Source organism: Tachypleus tridentatus, chromosome 1 (genome assembly GCF_004210375.1).
Source record: "Tachypleus tridentatus isolate NWPU-2018 chromosome 1, ASM421037v1, whole genome shotgun sequence".
NCBI lineage: Eukaryota > Metazoa > Arthropoda > Merostomata > Xiphosura > Limulidae > Tachypleus > Tachypleus tridentatus.
In genome coordinates this window covers 6,803,902-6,830,591 of record NC_134825.1, presented here as the reverse complement: position 1 = coordinate 6,830,591, position 26,690 = coordinate 6,803,902, and the positions used below count along the sequence as shown (strand labels likewise).

Sequence of the window (26,690 nt, the reverse complement as noted above, 5' to 3'; positions counted from 1 at the left end):
TTGCCCCAAGCTTTTTGTTTCTTTCTACTGAGCTTTTTTTGGAATTATGTGCACCCCAGGATTTTCTTTATTTGCGGTTCAACGAAGACACCAGCTTTGACCTTTGCCTCAGATAAAGGTACTTGAAGGCTGCAGACTCCTTATCAAGAGCTGTGACAAATTGTTTCATAAGACCCAGTTTTATGTGAAATGGTGAGAACAACTCCTTCTGAAGGTCCACTTGTGGCTCACACTTGACATTGTGCCTTCCCACAAAGAACTCGGTCCGTTGTGGTCAGTGCTTCCTGTTGTAGTGTGCTGCAGTGTCCCTGCTATCTCAAAGGCAAAGATAACAGGGTAACTTGGTGAAGCCTCCTTGGAGACCCATCACGAATGTCACCATTTGGAAGTCTCCAATAACTTCCCACCCATACTCATCATTCTTCAAGGCTTCTAAAAAGGTCCTAACACTGAAGTATTCCTCTTTGAGGTGCACCGACTGAGCAATGGGAAGAGACAGATACTTCATCCCGTTAGGGAGCAGCACACTCGTTCAGGTTACAGGCATTTCCAGTTTCCTCGCACAGACTGGATACATTGTGGCAGAAGCAGAGCCCATATTGACAAGTGAAGAAGCTTGAAAAATGACGGTGACAACCAAATTGTTGTTTGGTTGATTTTGGGATAGGTGTTTACGTATAATTTTTTCACGTTTTTTAGAGGAAATGTGTTGATGATGATGAAGTGTCAACAATATATCCCAAGATACAACAAACTACAAAACTTTATACTGTTGTATACCATATGTTCCCGACATCAGTGAAAAAATAACCAACATTTGGGAAAATTTATAAGAAAATACAACATTCCAGTAAACACCAAATTTATTCAAAAAACAGGTACAAAAAATTAAAGTCCATACTACGTAAAAACTACACTGACAAATACAACTCCAACATAATTTATAAAACACAATGTGCAACAACTGCCTTGACTTTTGTATTGGAGAAACAAGTAGAAAAATGGAAACCAGATTCAAAGAACATAAAAAGTCACCTTCACACATTTTTGAACACTGCAAATCAAATAAACACAACATAACCATAGAAAACACCCAGATACTAAGTGGGGAAAGAAATATAAACAAACGCAAAATCAAAGAAGCCCTACCTTATACAACAACTAAAACCAAAATTAAACAAATATAAAAAAACACCTTTATACTTATATTAATTAATAACCTAACATTCAACTGCAACGTCCCCTACAATCCCGTAGTACCCGTTTATACTCTCGTCCCTAAAATATGTGATACTTGTACTTTTAGCTGTACACTATGTTGTACTTTTAGCTGTTCAACAAACACTATGATGTACTTTTAGCTCTTCAACAAACACTATGATGTACTTTTAGCTCTTCAACAAACACTTTGTTGTACTTTTAGCTCTTCAACAAACACTATGTTGTACTTTTAGCTGTTCAACAAACACTATGATGTACTTTTAGCTCTTCAACAAACACTATGATGTACTTTTAGCTCTTCAACAAACACTTTGTTGTACTTTTAGCTGTTTAACAAACACTTTGTTGTACTTTTAGCTCTTCAACAAACACTATGATGTACTTTTAGCTCTTCAACAAACACTTTGTTGTACTTTTAGCTGTTTAACAAACACTATGTTGTACTTTTAGCTGTTCAGCAAACACCATGTTGTACTTTTAGCTGTTTAACAAACACTGTGTTGTACTTTTAGCTATTCAACAAACATTATGTTGTACTTGTAACTGTTAAATAAGCAATGACGTTGTATCTATAATTGTTTAACAAACATTAATGTTGTATTTAAAGCTCTTTAACAAACACTGATGTCAAGGGTGGAGCTGTTAAAAACATCAATTTTCCGCTTATAGCTGTTAACAACAAAACTACTGTATGTTTTATTTATAGTTTTCAACAAATAATAATATTTTATTTATAGCTTTTATACAACTACTTATAACTGTTCAATAAACATTGATCTTATAATTATAACTATTCAATAAACATTGATCTTATAATTATAACTGTTCAATAAACATTGATCTTATAATTATAACTGTTCAATAAACATTGATCTTATAAATATAACTATTCAATAAACATTGATCTTATAATTATAACTATTCAATAAATATTGATCTTATAATTATAACTGTTCAATAAACATTGATCTTATAATTATAACTGTTCAATAAACATTGATCTTATAAATATAACTATTCAATAAACATTGATCTTATGATTATAACTGTTCAATAAACATTGATCTTATAATTATAACTATTCAATAAACATTGATTTTATAATTATAACTATTCAATAAACATTGATCTTATAATTATAACTGTTCAATAAACATTGATCTTATAATTATAACTATTCAATAAACATTGATCTTATAATTATAACTATTCAATAAACATTGATCTTATAATTATAACTATTCAATAAACATTGATTTTATAATTATAACTATTCAATAAACATTGATCTTATAATTATAACTATTCAATAAATATTGATCTTATAATTATAACTGTTCAATAAACATTGATCTTATAATTATAACTGTTCAATAAACATTGATCTTATAAATATAACTATTCAATAAACATTGATCTTATAATTATAACTGTTCAATAAACATTGATCTTATAATTATAACTATTCAATAAACATTGATTTTATAATTATAACTATTCAATAAACATTGATCTTATAATTATAACTATTCAATAAACATTGATCTTATAATTATAACTATTCAATAAACATTGATCTTATAATTATAACTATTCAATAAACATTGATCTTATAATTATAACTATTCAATAAGCATTGATGTTGTATTTATAACTCTACAATAAACTATCTTGTATTATAAATGGTGAACATTAGTTGTTTATAAATAATACTTATATTTATTATTTAGTTATATCCTGCAGGATATATGTATTTCTATGATTAACTTATTTTTTCTGCTTGGAGTGAAATGAATAAAGTGGAGCTGTCTTCGATATTTGCAAATTTAGAAACAAATTGTTTATCTAATTGGTTGATAGATATCTCTTCTCCTTTTAACATAAACTGGTCTTTAAAATCTTACACACTGAGCAAAGTTAAATTTGTTACTTTCATGACGAATCTTTTAGGTGCTTTATATTCATGTTAAATAAGCAATCATTCGAGATAATTACTATAATTAAAGTTGTGACTGTATATAGCGTTGATACAATTTAATATTAGATCGTCACATGGCTAACAGTGCTATATTTTAGTCTACGATTGTTTATTGTATCTCTGTATAGGTGCGTGTAGTTTAAAGTAACAACAATAAAAATAATTAATACATATACCTACGGTAGGTGTCTCTGCTGTCGGTCTATGAACTATATGTTCATATCACATCCAAACTTTCGAAAGTGCTCAACAAACAAACATGCTCTTGCGACAAGATTTTAAAGTGTTTGTTTTTGAATTTCGCGTAAAGCTACTCGCGGGCTATCTGCGCTAGCCTTCCTTAATTTAATACTATGTAAGACAGCTAGTCATCACTACCCATCGTCAATTCTTGGGCTATTCTTTTACTAACGAATAGTCACATTATAACGCCCTCACGGCTGAGAGGGCGAACATGTTTAGTGCGACGGGGATTCGAACTCGCGACCATCAGATTACGACTCAAACGCCTTAACCCACCTGGCCATGTCGGGCAGTGATTTTAAAGTGACTTTGAAACGAAAGTTATATTTTTAGGCCTAATAATGTATAATAACAATACCGAAACAGGTATGGTTCCGTCGTGTTTGTTTGATTTGGAATTTTCAAGTAAATGTACAGGAGACTTACCTGTGAATAACTCCATAATTTTGAAATGAAAAACTGAAGCGAGGGCGGTAAGTTCGTAGTCTTTACTGCCAACTATTTGGCTGCTTTTGTACGACCGAATAGAACGTCGGATTTTACCATTACACTTATAACGCAGAATCTACTCTAAAATTCTGAGGGAGTTTTTGTGTCAACGTGCGCGAGAATCGTGAAACCATATTCACAGTCTGGGCACGTTAATCCCCTGGCCACGCCCACCCTACGAAGTTTTATAATTTTGAAAACGGAGACAGTGCGTGTAGAGTATTAAACAAATAATAACATTGATAAACAAAATTGTGAGCTATTCTAGTCTTAAATTATAATCTATATTGATGAATACACAGTAGCCTGTCTCAGCCGAACTGTAAAAAAACGAAGAACCAACAGCGCATGTCTGAATATCGGGTTTCTTGCTTTCAAAGCATAGAGGTGAAAACACGCACTATGCATTAGCGTGATAGTAACAAACAAAAATATTAGTCTAGTGAGCAATTAGAAAATGTTCTAAACCTTTAGATCAAGTATGTAATCTTTTGGCTGCCGTAATATAATGGAGATCATTGTTGAGAACATCAGGGAAGCACACATTGATAACAATTAATATTTGTTTTCCACACCTACTTTCAAGTTATCCGTTTAAAAAAGAAAGAAAAAGAACCCGTGGCGTACCCGTGAATCAGACAAGCCTCACAGTGTGAAGAACCAGTTAAACGACTAGTGTAGTTTCATGATAGAAACGAACCAAAGCAGTACTGTTGTAAATAAGACAAAACAAGATGGAACTAAACATCATTGTTCTGAGTCTGTTTGAAGTTAAGCACATAACTACACAATGGGCTATTTGTGGTCTGCCTACCACGGGTATCGAAACCCGGTTTGTTGCGTTATATAAGTCCGCAAACATATCGCTGTGCCAGTGGGGGACTACTTGTCGTGAGGGTATGTTGAAATATTTAAATACATGTATGTGTCTTTCTTTCTTTTCAGAACATAATCTGTTGAAAAAATATTTCTTATAATTTCACACTTTGTTTAATTACATTATTACTTTTGTGGGTTGTAGCTCAGCACAAATTACACAAGGGGCTATCTATTCTCTGCTCCCTACGGGTATCGATACCAGTTTTTAGCATTATAAGCATTAATACTTACCGATAAGTCACTTGGGGGGAGCTTAATGAATATAAAGTAGGTTATGTCTAAAAATATCTCCATTCGAGGCTAGGTACAATTTACACAGAAGAACATTCGTAGCATGTGTTTTAACCTGTAAAGACTTATGCCCTGCTGAATTTAAACGTATTATTATCTATCACTGTTTATCAATAAATAGGCCTATTGTTTCACTTTATGTAATCTGATCTGACTGACCAGTTTGTATGTATGGTGAAGTCTGACTGGATCAGGTTGCCCAAAATAACCCTTCCAGGAACACGGCTAAAAGGTGTAACAGTTGGCAAGAAGGTCTTGATTTGAGTAAGGGCGGGCCCTAGTCGCGTCAGAAGGTATATGTATGGCCAACGGGCGTAAGAGACCGATTGCTGACTCCACTGTACACTCATGGAGCACAAGCAGATTGTCCCTCAGACGGGGACTGATACGGGATGACTGAACGTGAACACCTTCTGGCCCACGTGCCAATGTTTTCTGTTAGTTGCACATATTCGTTTCAGTAGAATCACTTTGTTTGTTTCAATGAGGACCTGTCAAGGAATACGTCACGTGATGCTGGTTGCAGCTTGTCTGCTCAGTATCCTGACGGATGTCCATCTCCGCCGCCGTCGTTCTTACTGCCGGGAGGTCACCCTGGAAGAGCGGGAAGAACTGGCTAATATGGTGTTTACAGGGACAGTAGAGAAACTCTACCGGAGAGGAATTGACGTGTATCGTGGATCGGTTAAAGTGAAACGAATGATTAAAGGAGATGATGGTTTAGTTGAAAATACGGTCATAGTGGACGGTTTTGGTGACCCTCATATCTGTTTCAGTGATGTAAGAGAACGAGACACCCGATTATTTATGGTTAGTCAACTACCCAATGGTCATCTTCGTCTAAACTCTAGTGTGGTTCGTGTGAGCATGCGTACCTTAAAACGCGCCATATCAGCAGTTAAAGGTGAGAAGATACAATATTTTATCTAAAAAGCTATGAAGTTATAAAACTACTCATCGTCTTTACTTTCACTTCTAGTTTTCATGGCTTTGTTATAGTTACAAGATTTAGAGAAACTAAGTTAAAAGTTTATTAAACACAAAATAAACTGTTTGTGATTTACATATTTATCAGTAGTGAATATTATGTCTTGTTGTCAGGTGACTCATTTTCGTTTATTTCTCTAACAAATCATGTTACGGGCCAGACAATACCAGCCGAGAGTAACTATTTGGAGAATCGCTGTTTGAAACTAAAACTACCCTTACATTATATATTGTGATTACGCCTGATTTGTATGAAGTTTGGGTTGATTTGTACGCTGTGCTTGTTACAGAATTAATTATAATAATCTGTATATCTTCCCACGTGCTTCGTCACGACGTCATCTTAATCTTCATATGTGTCTTTTGCATGTTGACTGAACTACTATGTTGCCTCTAGTTTCAGTTTTTAGTACTATTTGAGCGTGACGTGAATAATCAAATAGTTCAATCAACATGCTTGTCCATCCTTCACAGTTCTGATAACTTGTTTTATTTGTCCATGAACGTGACAATAAGTACAAAAATGGGGTGATTTAACCAAATTAGTCCACGGTATCTGTGCGGTGTCAACGATTCGACGCCGACTGTCCATTTGGTGCCAGTCAGAAAGCCTTAGGTAACATCTGTTAACAATTTCTGAGAAACTGCGGTTTTTAAAAATGCCGAACTTGGCAGTAGTGTAGCGAGTGACGTGCTCCTGTCAAATCTGTTTACTGGCGATCGGGTTTTGTCAAAAGTTCAAAAGTGACTCGGGAAAATAGTAACCAACGCGGTGTTGCTGAAGACGACTGTCATTTCAAAGTAGCTTCCGAAAGCTGACTTTCAAAGACAAGTTAAATCAGTGCAGAAAACACTACTCGTATTAAATAATACGAACACTTCTATGGAAACTTTTTTGTTTGGCAATTTTCAATAACCAAACCAGTCTGGAAATGTAACTAATTAACACGTATGGGTTTCAGTCGTTTAAAACATCACTTTTATCTCTTCGGGTCCAGAACTGTGGTTTCTAATGTATCATTACAAGAGTGTATCAGTCTATTAATAAATGCTTCACACTACAAGGGGCGGCGGGGGGTGAGGGAAAGACCATGCGTAAGGTAAAATAAAGAAGAAAATAATATAAGCTTGTAAAGATTTAAGTTTCATGAACCAAAAATGTTTATTTTGATCCAAACTAAACCCACATGCTTGGTACTGACAGGTAAAATTTATATAACTGACCACATGTTTCACAACAAAAAACAAAACAAATTACCTTAACTTTATTAAATAATGATTTACATTTGTTATGAAAAAAACATGAGTCTTCCCAAGAAAACAGTACAACTGTGCATGCTTTTCACATTGCAAATTATAGCAGTGTTTTTGTGTGTTTTTTTATAGCAAAGCCACATCGGGCTATCAACTGAGCCCACCGAGGGGAATCGAACCCCTGATTTTAGCGTTGTAACTCCGTAGACTTACCGCTGTACTAGCGGGAGACATCAAATTATAGCAGCATCTAGACAAGTGCGAGTTCATGTCATATAATATAAAAAAAACAATGCAGCTTAAAGGAAATATATCTTAAATAACCAACTTACTTAAAACCTAAATTATTCTCTGCAACAAAAATTACTAGTCTGTATTATTGGTGTTTATTAATATAACAGTGTGCAATTAATAATTCAATGCATAATTCAAATCTGCGAGTTGCAATAATTGATACATATAAGAAATCCAAAATAAATATGCAAATTATTTTACAAATCAAAATGATATTCTAGGATATTGTATCAATAAATAAGATAAAACACAACTTAGAAACCCCTAAAGCTAAATAAATAGTTTCCATATTATTACAAACTGCTCTACACATTTATAAATGCTTATTTAAGTTGAAAGCTTTCTAAATGAATAGTCAAATAAATATACTGTAATAACAAAAAGTTTAACTTCTACTTTATCTGGTATCACATCATGTTATGTCAATGAACTCTTCATATCCCTTATCAACAATCTAAATATTTATGTTAATAATTAATTTTTTCATCTGTGAAAACTGTTACTAAAATGAGAACTCCATAAAGCTTTCCCAAGAATGAACTATGTTATTAACATATATAATGGAGAGCTGACACAATTATCAAGAATGAAAATTCGAATAATAATTAAAAGTATTTTTTATTACAAGTAACAAATGGAGAACAAAAATCATATTGGACCATTCTACTGGTTAGTTGTGATCACTTACAACTAATAATGTTTTCATGATCTTTTGGCTTAGTATTAACAGTAAAGCATTAAAGGTGTGTTCGTTACAGGCATTACAGCAATGTAATGGTGTTGTTACTGTTTGTTATCCAGTATTGGGAGAGCTGTTGTAGATTGTTCTCTATGAACCTGCGGAGGGATTTCGGATAAATATGATAAAATTGTAAATGGATTATAATTAGTATGACTAATAATTAAGAATACTAGTTAACAGATTGCTTGTTCAGCATACAGAGCAGAACTTCACGTGCAGATACTTACTAACTCTAGACATTAACCCTAAAACGTTATTTAAAATAGCATTATTCTAACATCTTGGAAAAAATGTTGTAGATGAATAATATTCACTGTATCTAGAGATTGTAAGTTCCACAGTTAACAGGTTTTATCACACTGTTTGTATAAATTAGCAACTTGGCATTAATCTTCCACAGACAGTTCATCTACTAAAATATGTAAAACGTTTAAGAATTGACAAAAGCTTAATTAATGGATTAACACTAAAAGTTAAACTAATGTTTAGTGGATTAACACTATAAGGTAGGCCCGGCATGGCCAGGTGGTTAAGGCATTGGTCTCGTAATCTGAGGGTCGCGGTTTCGAATCCCTGTCACACCAAACATGCTCGCCCTTTCAGCCGTGGGGGCGCTATAATGTGACGGTCAATCCCACTATTCGTTGGTAAAAGAGTAGCCCAAGGTCGGCGGTGGATGGTGATGACTAGCTGCCTTCTCTCTATTCTTACACCGCTAAATTAGGGACGGCTAGCGAAGATAGCTCTCGTGGAGCTTTGCGCAAAATTCAAAAAACAAACAAACAAACTTGTCCGTCTAACTGATATTGTAAAAAAATACCTTACAATATGCCTTCCACGAGTAGTCTAAAACTAATATTTTATTGTCTACAAACTTTATCTTTAAAACAAAGACTCAGTATGATGAAATCATATTCGTTTCTTAAAACTATAATTTTTATAATGTAGAAAGTGAAATAATATTTAACGATTATTACGGAGAATAGGCATCAGAATGTTTGAACTCCTACGTCCGATAAAGTATCTTGTTGAAAATATAGTACTTTGAATTCTAGTTTTATATATAACCAAAGTTTTTTATATAAATTTATGGTATGTCCTATTTTGAGGCGAAGGTCACCTGGAGACGAGCTTAGAAATAATGTCTCCTCAGTAGGAAAGCCGTTAATATCCCTTCAATACTGAGGCGTACCGAGGATAAATATGAGGAACTTTAAAATTATGGCTTGAATGTACTCGATAAAAATAACATTAAAGAGGGAGAATTTGTAAAATGGAACGTGTGATAATTAAAAGGAAAAAAATTGTCATATTTGTTTTAGTTACAGTGGGTTATTGGCTTAACGTGTGTGTGTATGAATTTACTACTATGTCTTTATGACTAACGTTCAACTTAGTAGCAACGAAAGAAAAAAAAACACTTTCGGAAGAACTCGCATATTAAATCACAAGACTCGCACGTCGTCGTGCTGACGAAGATACGTAAATATGTCCAAATTAATATATTCATAGAGGTCTTTTGAGATTAGAGTCTTGTTTGAAACCGATTCTCTCTCTTCTTTTTTTTATCATCTGTTGAAGACGATAACGTTCGTGTACTTTTCCAGCAAACAGTTTTTTATTAGTTGTATATTTTAGTGTTACACGAACACATAGCTTTCTGCAGTACATAAGTTTTTCAATGTACCTTATTAATTGTCCTCGGTTTTCAGTCTTTTTTAAGTCGTTGTTTCCCTAGTGGCACAGTGGAATGTCCACGGACTTACAATGATAGAAACCGGACTTCGATACTAATGGTGGGCAGATAACCCATCGTGCAGCTTTGTATTTCTTTACAAACTTTTAATGGTTATTTTCGAAAATTTTATAGACATCAGCGACATTTGGTTGCAATTAAGTTGTAGAAAACCTTGTCGTCAGATAATTCTTGCAGTATGTTTAATGTAGTAACCTATTGTGTGTTTTTCTTTACTGTAACATGTTGTAAAAAGTGACGTTAATGAAACCACCGAGCCGTCACAGCTATGACATTCAATGATTGGTGTTTCTTTCATTCCCATAATCCATCATTTTCTTAGAGGGCCAAACTTAGAAGACTATTGTCAGTAAAAGGAAGGGTGATGTGGTTAAAGGAGGGCGTCATTTACTGGTTGTTCAATTCTATACACAACATTCCGTCAAGTTCACGTCAGCTACTCTAATTAAGCGTACAAGCGTGGTCAATTTATAAACTGGCAACCACGTACGCCTTTCAGCAACATGACACATCATTGTTCGAGGTATGATTGTGGGTGGGTGGGTGGATTGTTACAGAGTTGGAAGACCTTCCACCAATCGCGAGAGTTTATTGAACGGTGAGCGCTTTGGCAACGTGGTGTGGTTTAAGGTGTTGTTATATAAGTTTGAGGTTATCGAATGGTGCACCGATTGCGAACGCTTACTGAACGGTCACCGCGTGACTCTGTGCTGTTGAGAAATCAGTAAATTTGTGGAGCACCAACCGCGAAGTCTTACAGAACTTTAAGTGCGTGACAACATCGCATGAAACTAGTGTTTTTTAGTTATTGTGTGAGTTTATAATTACTGTGAAAGGTCGTCCCACATCAGAAACAAGTCAGGGGAAGTCCCCTCACACTTTAGTCATTCAAAATTCTGAAGTTGTCGAAAAAATAAACTAGCTTTAGTTGCAGACTTGCCGTCTTCATGTTCCTTCTTTAACTTGGGATCAGAAACAGATAAAGTTCGTTTTGAACTCGACACTCTGGTTCAGGTTTTAATTAATTTCTCCTTGGTCATGAAATATTCTTAACATTCTACAAATGTTCAGTTCGTGCTGAATTAAAAATAACATCAATTTAACCCCTGACCGACCGAAATGGGCTAAGACTAAATCACGTTTAACTAAGGCAAAAGCAAACTTGTTCGTATAATGTTAATATGTTATCTTTAGTGTTGTAATTTTATTTTAAAAAACAAAGAAACAGTTTGCGTGTTTTTGAATTTCGCGCAAAGCTACTCAAGGACTATCTGCGTTAGCCGTCCCTAATAAAGCAGTGTAAGACTAGAGGGAAGGCAGCTAGTCATCACTCACCGCCAAGTCTTGGGTTACTCTTTTACCAACAAAATAATGGGATTGACCGTCACATTATAATGCCCTCACGGGTGAAAGGGTTTGGTGCGACGGGAATTCGAGTCCGCAACCCTCAGATTACGAGTCGAACGCCTTAACCCACCTGGCCTCCTGAGTGAGAGCTTGGTATCCTATCCATAAGACCACATAGGATGTACAGAACGTTTCGTATACACGTGACGTGAAATAAAGCATAAAATCAGCAGTAGGAAACGTAAGATTCTTGATACAACATCAATAAAATGTGAAAATAAGCCAAGCAGAACGTAACGTTCTTGTATCTATGAAGTGAGGATAAGCAAAGCAGAATGTAATGTTCTTGTATCTACGAAGTGAGGATAAGCCAAGCAGAATGTAACGTTCTTGTATCTACCAAGTGAGGTTAAGCCAAGCAGAACGTAACGTTCTTGTATCTACGAAGTGAGGATAAGCCAAGCAGAATGTAACGTTCTTGTATCTATCAAGTGAGGATAAGCCAAGCGGAACGTAACGTTCTTGTATCTATCAAGTGAGGATAAGCCAAACAGAACGTAACGTTCTTGTATCTATAAAGTGAGGGTTAAGATACAATAGAACAAATTAACATTCTCTACAAGAATTTTAAAAAGTGAAGAGACACGTTAGTTTCTAATCGTTACGTTGATTGGTTGATTGAGGTTCACAGGCGCAAAGCTACGGGGCTATCTGGCCCTCGTCGTAACGAATGAAGATGAAGTTCACGTAACATTCATGTGGCTACAAGTGACCAATCATTTTCAGGAAAGTCAAGCTGAGAAAGGTGTTATTTTATTTTGAAATGCTGAAAATGCACTTTTGTGTTAATGTTGAATTATCCATAAACTATTGATGATAATGAGCTTGTAACACGGTTGATCGAATATGGTAAGTCCGGCTCAAAACAAGAGAGCCACCTAGCGGTGCTACTGAAAGAACTATAATTAAGAATACAGTTCCTTTTCACCAAGCCACCTTCCTTTGGTCAGCCATCGTAAACTACATTTTTATTTTTTACCAGCCGTTCTAATTGGGTTGATGACTGCTGTCAAATACTGCAGTTTTTCCATGTAAAATATGGATTTTCAAGTTCGTTATATTGACTAGCTTTCCCGTTATAAATTACTTACGAAAGCAGATTTCCGCTAAGAAAAGAGCTTCACGTTTAAAACAGTTTTTGTTTTTTTAAGTCGAATAAACTTTTTCCAATCCAATGAAAGTTCGCTCGTCTTTTCTTGTAATACTATTGCGTCATCAGTTTGATCTTCAGACATCTTAGCAACAGCGTCACAAGAAACGTACAATGTGATTCAGACACCACAGCAACAGTCTTACAAAGAACTTACAATGTGACTCAGATAACACAGTAACAACCTCATATCAATGTACAAGGTTATTCAGACACCATAGCAACAACCTTATAATGACGTACAATGTAATTCAGACCCACAAATAACAGCCTTACAATGAACATACCATGTGCTTCAGGCACCCTAGTAACAGTCTTACAATGAACATACCATGTGCTTCAGGCACCCTAGTAACAGTCTTACAATGATATTTCAGTGTGTATTTACTTACATTGTTGTTTACAACGTGCCCTGAATTTAAAATTTGTTTAATAAATGTTCCATTTTTTTTTGTTTAGGTGACAGATTATTATCCATTTATCAGACTAATCAATAATGATATTATAATAATATTTACAACAATCTAGGCTTTCCAACTTCGATAATATCCTATAAAATAGGAATCAAAGTTATGTTTTATAGCAAACAAAAATATTGAAACTTAATTAATTATACTTATCATAGGGCATTAATAATAGGAATGTTACATTCCTTAATATTACATTCTTTATTTAGTCCTTAAGGGATGTTCAAAAAATAGAAGAGTATATAATAATAGGATTCTAAACACAGTAGCCGTTGCTGACGACGCGTTTCGCTCAATCCAGACCTCTTCGTGCCGACTGGGACACAATAAACGTAGTAACTTTAAGAAATACACTAGAGTTAATACTAATGTCTTCTGACACGTGTAATTAATTGTGATCATACTTCGCTAGTTTATAAAAAGCGTCGATACCATAACACAGTCTGAATAATTACTTCATAATATCTACCACATCATTTAGGATGAGAAGATAAAACTTCAAAAGTAACGAAACACTTGTGATTTGTACTCCACGTGGTGTAATTAATAATTTACAGTATGTTGATTACTCTTTGTCCACATAGTTTTTTTTAGTTGTTTACCATGGTGTAATGTATACAACATGTTGATGACTCTTTTTCTACAAAGTTTTGAATATTGGTTAAGAGTACAATTTACATCGTGTTGATGAGAACGTAAACTCTCGTTACGAAGGAGATCCTTCCGACCCACAAAAAAGCTGTAGTAAAACTAGACGTACAGGGTGGCCCGTAGGTCCTTACCCATCCATATATCTTATGTATCCAGTGTATCTGTGTGCTGTCCCTCATTCTCGTTGCATAATATTATGCGACGCCATGTTCTGTGAGACATTTTCCTCAACATAGCAGGGGATATTGTTCCAAATGTCGCGGCAACAGCTGCCTTCAACTCATCATTAGTATTACAACGTTGTTTAGACACAACATATGGATGGGTAGGGACTTACGGGCCACCCTGTACCTTTCGTATTGATAAATGAATATCAATTTAAAGTTGATATAAACTGGAAAACCTAAAGTTTTTCTGTTTTCTAATCCCTCATAGAAATCAACGATCGTTATCGTTATGAAGAATATAAACGGTACAATTGTATCACATACCTATCAAAAGTATTTTATGCCTTCAGTTTAGTTAAACGGTTGTTGAAACTTTATCAAAACTTGTGTGATCTAAGACTGACCTTACTGTCCATTGCAGAAACCTGTTACAGTGGAAATTATGATAATGGGCAATAGTGCGTAATTATGACTATCAAGTGTAGGTTTGTTTCTATTTAAGCACAGAACTACACAATCTGCTCACTGCTGGTCCTGACACAGGGTTTCTAACACTTTAAATATGTAGACATGCTGCTGTGCCACTGGATGACATCAGCTATGGAAGCATTGATGTTGGTTTTATAAAGCGTAGGTAGTTCACAACATTAGATGTTTGTCTAGATGCTCTGGATACGTAAGACTTCTATTGAATCTATTAGATTATTTTATTATCTGATAAAAAAAACACCTACTGTTCATTCGTTAAAGAGGAGGTGATGTGATATTTATATTACACAATTCAGTAATGATTCGAATTATTTGCAAAGCGCATGCTCGATTCTTGCTGGTTTGTTTTGTTTGTTTTGGAATTTCGCAAAAAGCTACTCGAGGGCTCTCTGTGCTGGCCGTCCCTAATTTAGCAGTGTAAGACTAAAGGGAAGGCAGCTAGTCATCACCACCCACCGCCAACTTTTGGGCTACTCTTTTACCAACGAATAGTGGGATTGACCGTCACATTACAACGCCCCACGGCTGAAAGAGCGAGCATGTTTGGCGCGACGGGGATGCGAACCCGCGACCCTCAGATTACGAGTCGCACGCCTTAACACGCTTGGCCATGCCGGGCCGATTCTTGCTGGACAAAAACACATAGCCATTTTGGCCGAGAAACAGAGTTGGAATCTTTCACCCTTCCAATGTAATCGAAGAAATTCGAATGTGTATCGTTATCCAAGTCCCTACGTAGGGAACTTTTCCTACTTTTCATGGTGCAACACTTCCAAGTTTACCGGTTCCTTTGCTAACGAGGCTTAATAATACGTGCCACTGTACGTAAAACACACCTGCGTTATGTTTGTTCAATATACCATAAAATATTCATGAAACGGTTGTAGATGACAGTAACTATTAGTTTTAGTTTACAGGTATTGACATAATTTAATGTTTCTAATCAAACGTGTGTTTTAATAAATTCTGTGATATGTAGTAATCAATATAAAACCTTACAAATTACTGACACTTTATCTTGGCGGTTTCTAAGCCACCACACCCTGAGTTATATTATCCATACATTATCATTCTACCACTCGAAAGAAAAAAAAATCTAAATTGAAGCGGTAAATAAGCTGAGGCAGATACACCAGTGAAAAGAGAAGGTGGGACATGATCATTTAATCAGGGTATGACGTACACAGTCGTGAGATGTATTATGTCAGTTGTTGGTAAGAGCCTGCATGCATAAACGGTATTATGAAATGTGGATGGGAGACCGTGACTCTCACGTTAAGTAGAAGATGTCACAGATAATATATGGTGACTGTATCAGCTAGAAACTTCCATCACCCACATTAACGTTCTCTTCCTGACAAACTCTCAGGTGAAACCCGGTGGACGAACTTTTGAACCTCCGGGGCAGACTATTCGATGCGAAACAGTTGAGAATTAATAAGAATGCAATGGCTAGTTAAGTGGGGGCTCCGCCCTGCCACTGACAATGTTTGAAATCGACTCATATGTGGCAGGAATACGTAGCGCTCTGACGTCACATTTTACTCACGTCTCTTCTTATTAACTAGGTTTTGGTTTTGATTTAATTACTGTAATTTTTTTTTCTTATTTTAATTCCAATTTGTTGCGAATCCTGTCTAGGTGTCACTTCCAAAATCTCTGTATACGTTCTTGCGTTATACAATTTTCATAGCGGAACGTGTGAGAGTTACGTGACGATGATATTGGAAAAACCTCTTACGTTAGGCTTAATAAAAATTCCTCAGTGAGGCATCACTTAGGGGGAAGTGAAACTGTTTATGTGTCCGATGATATATACTATTTTACCTAGCGTGTTGTAGTTGATTAATACATTTCCTGTAATACTTCACTTTAAACAATTATAATGGGCAAGAATTGTCTAATTACAAGAAAAATGTTATTTCTGTTTCGCTGCATTCTGAAGTCGCTTTCACGGTACAAATCCTATTAATTTCACAAACGTACTTGTTAAGTTTGAGCATCACTAACGATATTCGGATGAAATTAAAACGTGAATTGACCTTTCAACCTCTTAGTAATCTCATTAAATCTATATTTAAGTATGTGTGTTTTTTTTTCTCCGAGGCGTTTTATCAATCTTTCATGTTTGCGATGGTTCTTCTTTTGTTATTGTAGAAATACAGCGATTGGTATATATCCTATAAAGTTGGTTGGTAAACAATGGTTTGGTTTGGTTTGAATTTCGCGCAAAGCTACACGAAGACTATCTATGCTAGCCTTCCCTAATTTTGCAGTGTAAGACTAGAAGGAAGGCAACTAGTCATCACCATCTATCGCCAACTATTGGGCTACTCTTTTACTAACGAATAGTGGGATTGACCGTCGCATTATAACGCCCATAGGGCTAAAAGGGCGAGTATGCTTGATGTGACGGGTTCTCGAATCTGCGATCTTCATACTACGATTTGAGTGCCTTAACGACTATATATGTTCTATAAAGATAGTTGTTAAACATCGGTAAAGGAATACAGCGATTGGTCGATGTCCTATAAGAAATTGTTATAAAAATCAATTTTGTTTTTTACTAATAAGCAGTAATAAATTTATTCTTTAGCAGGTGGTTTCACTTTCATACATGTAGATGTATTATTAGCCGTTTCATTACAATGTAATATAGAGATTCCTTTAGTTGTTCCGGCGGTTAATAATTGCACAGCTTAAGATTGTTTATGTTTAAGATAATTGTAAAAGCCGGAAGGAACAGTTTAAAATACGTTTCAGAAATGCTCCCTAGAAAATTCGTAATGTGTTCCAACAATGTTACTAGCTGTTTAGATGCTAACTGGTACTAAATTAGCTGTTGTTGTGATGGTTCGTGTTATTAATTCAGTTATTTTGACTTGTTTGATTAGAATAACGTGACCAACGATATTCCAAAACCTATAGCACCACGCTAGTACAGTGGTACGTCTACGGATTTACAACGCTAAAATCAGGGGTTCGATTCCCCTCGGTGGGTTCAGCAGATAGCCAGATATGGCTTTGCTATAAGAAAACACACACTCCGAAACTTAACTTTACCACTAAACACATCTAAAAAATGGCCCAGCATGGCCAGGTGGTTAAGGCACTTGACTCGTAATCAGAGGGCCATGGGCTCGAATCCTCGTCATACAAAACATGCTAACCCTTTCAGCGGTGGGGACGTTAACATGTTCGGTCAATCCCATTATTCGTTGGTAAATGAGTAGCATAAGAGTTGGCAGTGGGTGGTGATGACTAGCTGCCTTTCCTCTAGTCTTACATTGCTAAATTAGGGACGGCTAGCACAGATAGCCCTCGAGTAGCTTTGTGCGAAATTCAAAATATAAACAAACTTACATTTAGAAGAATCTTAGGCTTACGTTACAGGTATAGTCGGTCTCTATTAGGCTTACGTTACAGGTATATTGGGTCTCTAACTGTATTTCCATTAAGAACCCTTTCGTTTCCTAACTTTGAAAGTAATATATAATAATTTATTAAGCTGTTACACTTCACGAATTCGAACTGCGTGTTCAAATCACCAGTCACTACGGAAACACGAGTGACAAGTACAGTTTGTGTAACTTCAAACATGACGTAAGTACTGTTAGCTGCTGTAAATATGGGTGCATTCATTTAAAAAGCAAAATCGTTCGCTTAGTTAAGGAAAGGTTTTTCTTTGTCTCGTTGTTTGTTCTGCTAGAGATAAACAAACCTACCTTTGGCCTACGGCACATTGTAATGAGACAAGTGCCAGGTTTTACCTGTTAAGTATTTTAAATAAAAGTTTTGGCCACGCCATGCAAGATACAGACTACCTTCAGTTCAGAAAAAAATCGTTAAAACCGCCGAAGATAATCATTTACTCTATTTTTTTTTTTTTTACTCACACAAAGTAGTTTTTTCAACACTTATTAATGCAAGGTTTACCTTGCTACACGCCACTACTTTAAAGATAGTATCCGTTTGTTTAGAATTAAGCACAAAGCTCCAGCATGGGCTATCTGTGCTCTGCCTACCATGGGTATCAAAACTCGGTTTTTAGCGATCTGAGTCCATAGACATTCCACTGTGCCACTGGGGGGCTTTAAAGCTAGTAATGTATTCACGATTTAACTTGCTACACGACATTACTTTTTAAGTTAGTGATGTGCTTGGAATTAACTTTGCTATAATTACTTTAAAGAGACTACGCTTTGTAAAATATAGGTAAATGTAAAAATCCGATAATTTGGCGATTTGTATGTCTTTTTAAAATATATGGACGTCACATGTGTTAATGTTTTCGAGCATCTATAAACCCTAAAGAAATTGAAAAATAAATAAACTTTTGAGTAAAATATTTCGTGACTACACCACTGAGGTTACAAGAACGTTCCAGGCTTAGTTTTTTAATGACCAGCTATTCCCACTATTAAAATTCTAAAGAAAGACATTTGATAACGAAATACACAATAATAAATGTCATTTTACGTCTCACACCTTCCTCGAAGTTCTTGACTTGTTGGTAGGGGTAGGAGAGGCGCTGTCATCGAGAATCCAAGCGTCTCAACAAGTAAAATAATAGATCAAGTTTAAAATAAAAATAAAAGTCCTTGGTTGTTTTGACCCTCGTTAGGCTTAGAAAGCCATATTTTTCTCCTCTAAACGTTTAAGGACACATGTTGTAGTGATGAGTGGAGCGTCGGACGTGTTTACAACCGGAATGCAACGTCGTGCTTCTATAAAGCACACTGAATGTACTGTAAACTATTTTGAAGGAAGGCTGTGCTGGTCGCTGTGAAAAAAAATTTAGAGTAAAACTTTGGAAAAATTCTTAATTTTGTTCGACTTTTAACTGCACGTTTTATTCGTGAGTGAAACATTTACCTTCTAATTTCGGAAGGCCTGGTGTTTAACGGAAATTGTGCCTAGTTGCAGATCGAAAAGTCTAAGGTTAGACTCGCGATATACTATTGAATACGTTATGTACTTTCAAATGTGTACGTGTAATGACCATAATAGAGCCTCCCGTCATTTGGTTTGAAGTAACCACAGAGCGCAGCGGGTGGTGATGATCCCACCCTCCTTCTGAGCTTTGAGGCTCTTCTGACCAAATTGTTTGGCCCGTGTGTGAGTTAATTATGTAATTCATAGAAGAAAATGGATATTTTCAATTAGCAACCCTCATAGAATTCACCACGATGAAGACAAAGTTCATGTTCAACAACCAAAACTATATACAAACAAATGGCCTAAGCATGGGCAACCCAGTATCACCAGTTGAAGCTAATATTTTTATGACACAAATTGAAACACAAGCAATTAACACAGCATTATATCCACCACTATACTGGTACAGATATGTAGATGACACGGTTGCGGGATTCACATCTACAGAACACATACTTAATATTTTCAATCACATTAACTCTATACATCCCAACATTAACTTCACATGTGAACAGGAAGAAAGCAATCAAATATCATTTCTTAACCTAAAAATTACAAGAGCCGACACACAATTCAAAACAGAAATCCACCGAAAAATCACCCATACTGGACAAAACATTCCTTGGGACTCAGCACATGAAACAAAACAAAAACTCAACATACTAAGAAACCAAATAGACACAGCCATAAAACTATGCTCACCAGATAAAATTAACGATGAATTAGACAAAATAAAACAATACTTTATCAACATCAATAAGTCTCCTCCACGAACCGTAGAAAACATTATATGCACACACCTAGACAGAAAGCAAAATCAACCAACTAAAGTAAATATATCTCACGAATCAAAAAATCACGAAACCATATACTGTTGCATACCATATATTTCTGACATCAGCAGAAAAATAACCAACATTTGGCAAAAACTAGTAACAAAATATGACATTCCAGTAAATACCAAATTTATTCAAAATCAGGCACAAAACTGAGGTCTATACTATATAAAAACTACACTAACAAACACCACACCAACATTATTTATAAAATACAATGTGATAACTGCCACGACTTCTATATTGGAGAAACAAGTAGAAAAACGGAAACCAGAATCAAAGAACATAAAAAGTCACCTTCACACGTTTTCGAACACTGCAAGTCAAATAAACACAACATAACCATAGAAAACACTCAAATACTAAATAAGGAAACAAACATAAACAAACGCAGAATTAAAGAAATCTTACTTATACGACAGCTTAAACCCAAAATAAACCAATATAAAGGAACACCTTTATACCTATATTAAAAATAATAAAATAATTAACATAAAAGTATATATTCAAACATCTAACACCGCCATCTACATTCCGACACTCAGTTACACAACCCCTTCCAAACATGTGGTCAGCTTCCGGTCACTTACCTCTTTCTTTCTTTGTGAGCCTGACGATGACCGAAGAAGGTCAAAACGTTGTTCGCTTTCTACGTAAAATATTTTCTCAACCCAAACGAGCCGTTTTTGCATATATATTTCTCTACAAGTGGGTTTTCTCGACATCACTGAAAATGGATATTTATATTTTTGTCCGTTTTCCAACTGGTGACCTTTCCAAGTAGAAGTTAAAGAACATTTCCATGACCAACTCGAGCACGGAGAATCCGTCTACAATAATCATGTTTTCCGTATATCAAAGTAATAAAGACTTGTATATACTTCTATAAGAACAGAAGAATTATACGGACTTTCCAATATGAAATAGTGTTGTGTTTTACGGAATATTCACCGCATAAGCTTATTTCTGCTCGTTTTTAGAATCATTTGTTGTTTTTTTCGGAATTGTGCGCAAAGCTCCACAGACGCTAATTGTTCCAACTGTCCCTAATTTTACCATTACTTTTAAAATACACCCTAGTCGCCGTTGAGTGGAGAGCATTGTTTTATCGGTGATCGAACCTGAACCATTCGGCCACGTCTATTCTTTCAAGAATAACATTATCCTTCTCATTACAGTCACCCTATTTGATTTATGGCTTGTATTTATTTGTTCAAATTTTCTTTCTACGAATCCCATGTTATAATACTTATAACTATGTATCTGTGTGCGCACATATATACAGTACTAGTTTCAGTCGCTACGACTAAAGAGCAGATCGAGATAAACAAAAGGATATTTTTAATTTATAGAAGATGAGGTACTATAAACAAGTCATGAGATTGTCAAGCTTGTTCTATAAATCTCTCAGAACATTATAAATACAAAACTTATTTACATTAAGCAGTGAATATTAAAACATCTTTTTTTCGTGATATAAGTTTTTCTTTTTGTTTTCGATTTCGTCATACCACAGCGATGTTTTTAGCTTAATCCACTCTGAAAAGCCCTTAACTATTACTCTGATTGTCCTGTCAGTTTATACCAAACTTAATTTATTCTGAAAATAACTTAACTGTTAATCTGATTGTTCTACCAATTTATAATAAACGTAATCCATTGTGAAACTCCATTAAGTGCCAATGTTTGTCATACCACTAAATCCATTCTAAACGTAACTCATCCAAAACTTCCTTAGTTAATCGTATCGTTAAATTATTGTATAATGGGCATAATATATTGTTCAGTTATTGATAATATTTGTATGAATAATTAAGTGCAGTTAAAAACAAGAATTTTGTTTTGCGGTTTACACAAATTTCGTTTTTTAGGTCATTCAAAAGTGTTTTTCCCCGAGAGTCATGTTTCAATTCGTGCTAATGTGGTATTAGTTGATATAACAAAGGAAATAATACTGCATTAGATGCAAGCATTTGATTTGTTATAACATGTATGTAAATCATCGAGAAAAAGGAAATCATTTTCATATCAAGACGGCAACACCGAAATTAATATGAGAAGGGAAGAAAAATACTAGTTTCTCCTAAAAATTCAAAAACTAACAAACAAACCAATGCTCACATCATCAGAAATGTAATTTCCAATGTCCCAGACTGGACCTGAGGTGGTAGTGGCAGCACTGATAGAAGGTCACGGTGATGATTCTGACAGTTCAGTTGATAATTCTGATTCAACCTGATTGGCTGCATCAGATTGATCAGGTTCAGCCTCATGAATGGGTTTAAAGAACCCATGCAGTGTCTTTTACTCTTTCAGGTTTGACATAGTGAATGATTGTTTAGCGCAACCTCTGTTTGTCAACGTCACATTCTTTTAGGCCCGGCATGGCCAAACGTGTTAAGGCGTGCGACTCGTAATATGAGGGTCGCGGGTTCGTATCCCAATCGCGCCAAACATGCTCGCCCTTTCATCCGTGGGGGCGTTATAAAGTTACGGTCAATCCCACTATTCGTTAGTAAAAGAGTAGCCCAAGAGTTGGCGGTGGGTGGTGATGACTAGCTGCCTTCCCTCTAGTCTTACGCTGCTAAACTGGGGACGGCTAGCACAAATAGCCCTCGAGTAGCTTCGTGCGAAATTCAAAAACAAACAAACAAACACATTATTTTTGTCAACGAGACATTCACAGTACCATTGGCGCCATCTATAGTGAATGGTGCTACCAGCCTGCTTCGCTGCCACCCACTGTTTATTTGTGAAGTTAGTTCTTGAAATCCAGGGAATCTGAACATACACTGTCCATGATATTTGAATACAGATTACAGACACTATACATATATTTTGCACTCTTCTGAGCGACTCTATATTTTATATGTTGATGACAGGACTGTAGGCTTACTTTGCTGGGCCTGATAACTTTAAGTTATATATTATAAATATAGGCCTATATATATAATACCCCCCCCTTCCTTTCATGGCCATTTCTGGCTACGCTTCTGTTACCAGCAAGATTGAAACGAACAATTTTATTTAACACAAATATATATTGATATACAAACAACAGTGCAATTTATAATAATGGTCATACAATTACTTATTATAAATTACTCTTAATATACCAATATTTTACAAATTCAAATAATAATATTCAGTTCAGTCTTCTATTTACTCTGAAACTGAATATTTTATCGACGGTCTAGGTTCACGACGAGCGACTACAGAATTTGAAGAGTGACGTTTATAGATTTCGAACATTACAAACTTTCGTTTAACGTACGAAGTTAATTCACTTAGTTTGTAATGTTAGAAATCTATAAACGTTAATTCACTTTGTTTGTAATGTTCGAAATCTATAAACGTTAATTCACTTAGTTTGTAATGTTCGAAATCTATAAACGTTAATTCACTAAGTTTGTAATGTTAGAAATCTATAAACGTTAATTCACTTAGTTTGTAATGTTCGAAATCTATAAACGTTAATTCACTAAAGTTTGTAATGTTAGAAATCTATAAACGTTAATTCACTTAGTTTGTAATGTTCGAAATCTATAAACGTTAATTCACTTAGTTTGTAATGTTCGAAATCTATAAACGTTAAGTCACTAAGTTTGTAATGTTCGAAATCTATAAACGTTAATTCACTTTGTTTGTAATGTTCGAAATCTATAAACGTTACTCTTCAAGTTCTGTAGCTTTCCAGTTAATAAACGTTAATCACAACTGTAACTTCAGAAACTTGTAGTATACTGACTGTAGCAAGCAAATAACATTCAGTATTTGTCTCTTGGCGCATCGATTTATAAACTTTTGTAAGAGACGTTCTTGAAAGTTCTCTTGGGAACAATACTATCAATCACTAGTATATTGTTGATTCTTACACCCGAAAGTCTTCTGAACACTTAGAGAACAGGTGGGACTTGTGCAATACATGTATAAAAATATAAGTTTCATGATTTTCTAAATATATATTAAATTAAAACAAACATTAAAACAATTACATAATAGTAAATTCATTACAACAGGAAAAATGCTATTCATTAATAAATAAATAAAATAATCTTAGTGTAAGTTGCTCTCTATGTAATCTAGTTTCCACTGCAGTGGTAGGATTCTCGGCGTATATATTTTTTATTGTATTTGCGAACTAAACGAGATGCAAACCTTCTCTAATCACATCATGATAGAGTATTTTTATAACTTCCTAAATGCTGTTTGTTTCAAACTGAGAAGCTCATTAAATCTACAAACTACACTGACCTACCTCTGTATCAGGAGTTCCACCTGGTATTTGATTGGACCACCTATTGCCACGATATGTGATCCAGTCTGGTTTTGCATAAATTTCATTAAATAGTAGAGGATGCCTCGAATATCTGTAATCCATTCGATGAAGAGGTGCTCCGTGGCAGGTTCATAAATGTAGGCAGAGAAATACGGTAGGAAATGCAACGTTCATGTACGTTCTAATGTTACCTGATTAAACTAAGAGCCAATTGTTGTGTCGGCCATGACTGGATAATTTTCATTCTTTTTTGCAATTAATTTTGTCAAGTCAAAAGAGGGAAATTGTTATATTAAAAACTGCCATCTATAAGCTACGATAGAAAAACATCATTGCAGTGGACAGAATTATCAACAACATGAATCAAAACACGTTATCTGCCACGAAAACTTTCGCCACACTATTACACTTTCTCCATTATTGCTTACTGTTCAAAAAAAAAAAAAAAAAGAGTACCGTTTCTTTATATCACTAGTACAGAAACGACGAAACACAATAACCAAGTGTGGTTATGCGATTGGAACTTGTTTGCATGCGAAATAACCAGCGTTGGAATTGGTTGCCTAACAGCTTATTTATATTAACTTATTAAATATACTTTAAATTCCAAATGTCAGTACATAGGCTATTATTATAACCAATTCTGTTATCTTAGTTAGAGACTTAAAATTTAGAATTGGAGAACTTCTTGTTTATTCTTTACTATGGTGATGATTTTAAGATTATGTAGTAGTTTCTTTGTTTTTGAATTTCGCGAAAAGCTACAAGAGGGCTATCTGCACTAGCCATCCGTAAATTAGCAGTGTAAGACTAGAGGGAAGGAAGCTAGTCATCACTATCTACCGCTAACTCTTGGGCTACTCTTTTACTAATGAACAGTGGGATTGACTCACATTATAACGCCACCACGGCTGAAAGGGCGAGCATGTTTGATGTGACGGGGATTCAAGCCTGTTACCCTCAGATTACGGGTCGAGCGCCCTAACAAACTGGCAATGCCGGGCTTATTTTGCAGAGACGTTTGTATGTGAAATGATTATTTTGATACTGTGTCACATACTAGGCTACAATAAAAGTGGCATGTTGAAGGTTATGTTAAAATGACCTTGAAATAATAAAGGTTGCATTACATTTACAATGCAGTAGTTTATACCCAAAACAGTTCTAAACATGCAAAAAATGCAATCTAAGAAACCTATAAATTATCTTGCATAACATCATGTTTGTATATTCTAGGTATCACAAACGTATCAAACTTATTGTAACGTAGCCACTGCAATACAATATAACCTTCAAAATATCCATATTATTTTAATACAATCTTCATTATTTTAAGGTTATTTTTGTTGTCTTTCAAAATTGATAGCAACACTGCAGGAGTTTACAAATTTGGATAAAAGTTAAGAAAAGAAAACGACCTTTAAACTCTCGACAAATATAAAATAATATATCTTCTTTATTTAAACCAACGTTTCGCCTTTGTGGCTTCGTTACAATAAGTTTGATACGTTTGTGATTCCGTTACAATATTTCTGATACTTTGGTGGTTAGGATACAATGACTCTGATGCTTTGGTGGCTAGGATACAATGACTCTTATACCTCATTTTAAATATCTTCAAGGTTACGATATTTCCTCTCGTTAAGTTATATGATATAATGATGTTAATGCCATTTCACGAGCTCTATTATATCTTTGTTATCAAAGAGTAACGTTAGATATATTTAAATACCACACTTCCTGTTAGATTTACAAACAGCTTTTACCATTTTGTGACGGAACAAAAGAACATTGCAGATGAAGTTTTATTTGACATGAAAGTTTGTTTTTGTTTTTTTCTACCTTACGCTACACTTAAGTTTTATTTGTTCTGTAAAGAACAGGTAGTGTAATGCGGTGGCCAGACCACGGCCGGGCGCAACCCTACAACTCCTCCCTCCAATAACAGAATCTACATAGCTCAGGGGGCACATTCCTAATTAAAGAATCGTCCAAAGCGTTTTGAAACCTACCAGTTTGTGTGAGGACCATGAGAACGTTTACGACTATTGGGTTACTTAGTAGGTTTATATTTTATGTGGCGTTAAAGGTAATGACCCATGAGCTATTATATTAGACAGGTGTGCTCGTATCCTTGTGGCGTTTCGATTCCGGGTAAACATCCCTGTCAGC

The 26,690-nt window shown here is 35.2% G+C and overlaps 1 protein-coding gene across 1 annotated transcript in view; it reads left to right on the top strand.

The window, feature by feature from the left end:
• The first annotated feature begins 5,426 nt into the window (after positions 1–5,426).
• Positions 5,427–26,690, top strand: part of LOC143236334 (agrin-like) — a 398,571-nt gene continuing 377,307 nt past the window's right edge. The window contains 1 exon segment of the mRNA XM_076474633.1: positions 5,427–6,005. Coding sequence (XP_076330748.1) covers positions 5,585–6,005 — 421 coding nt within the window. The 5' untranslated portion in view covers positions 5,427–5,584.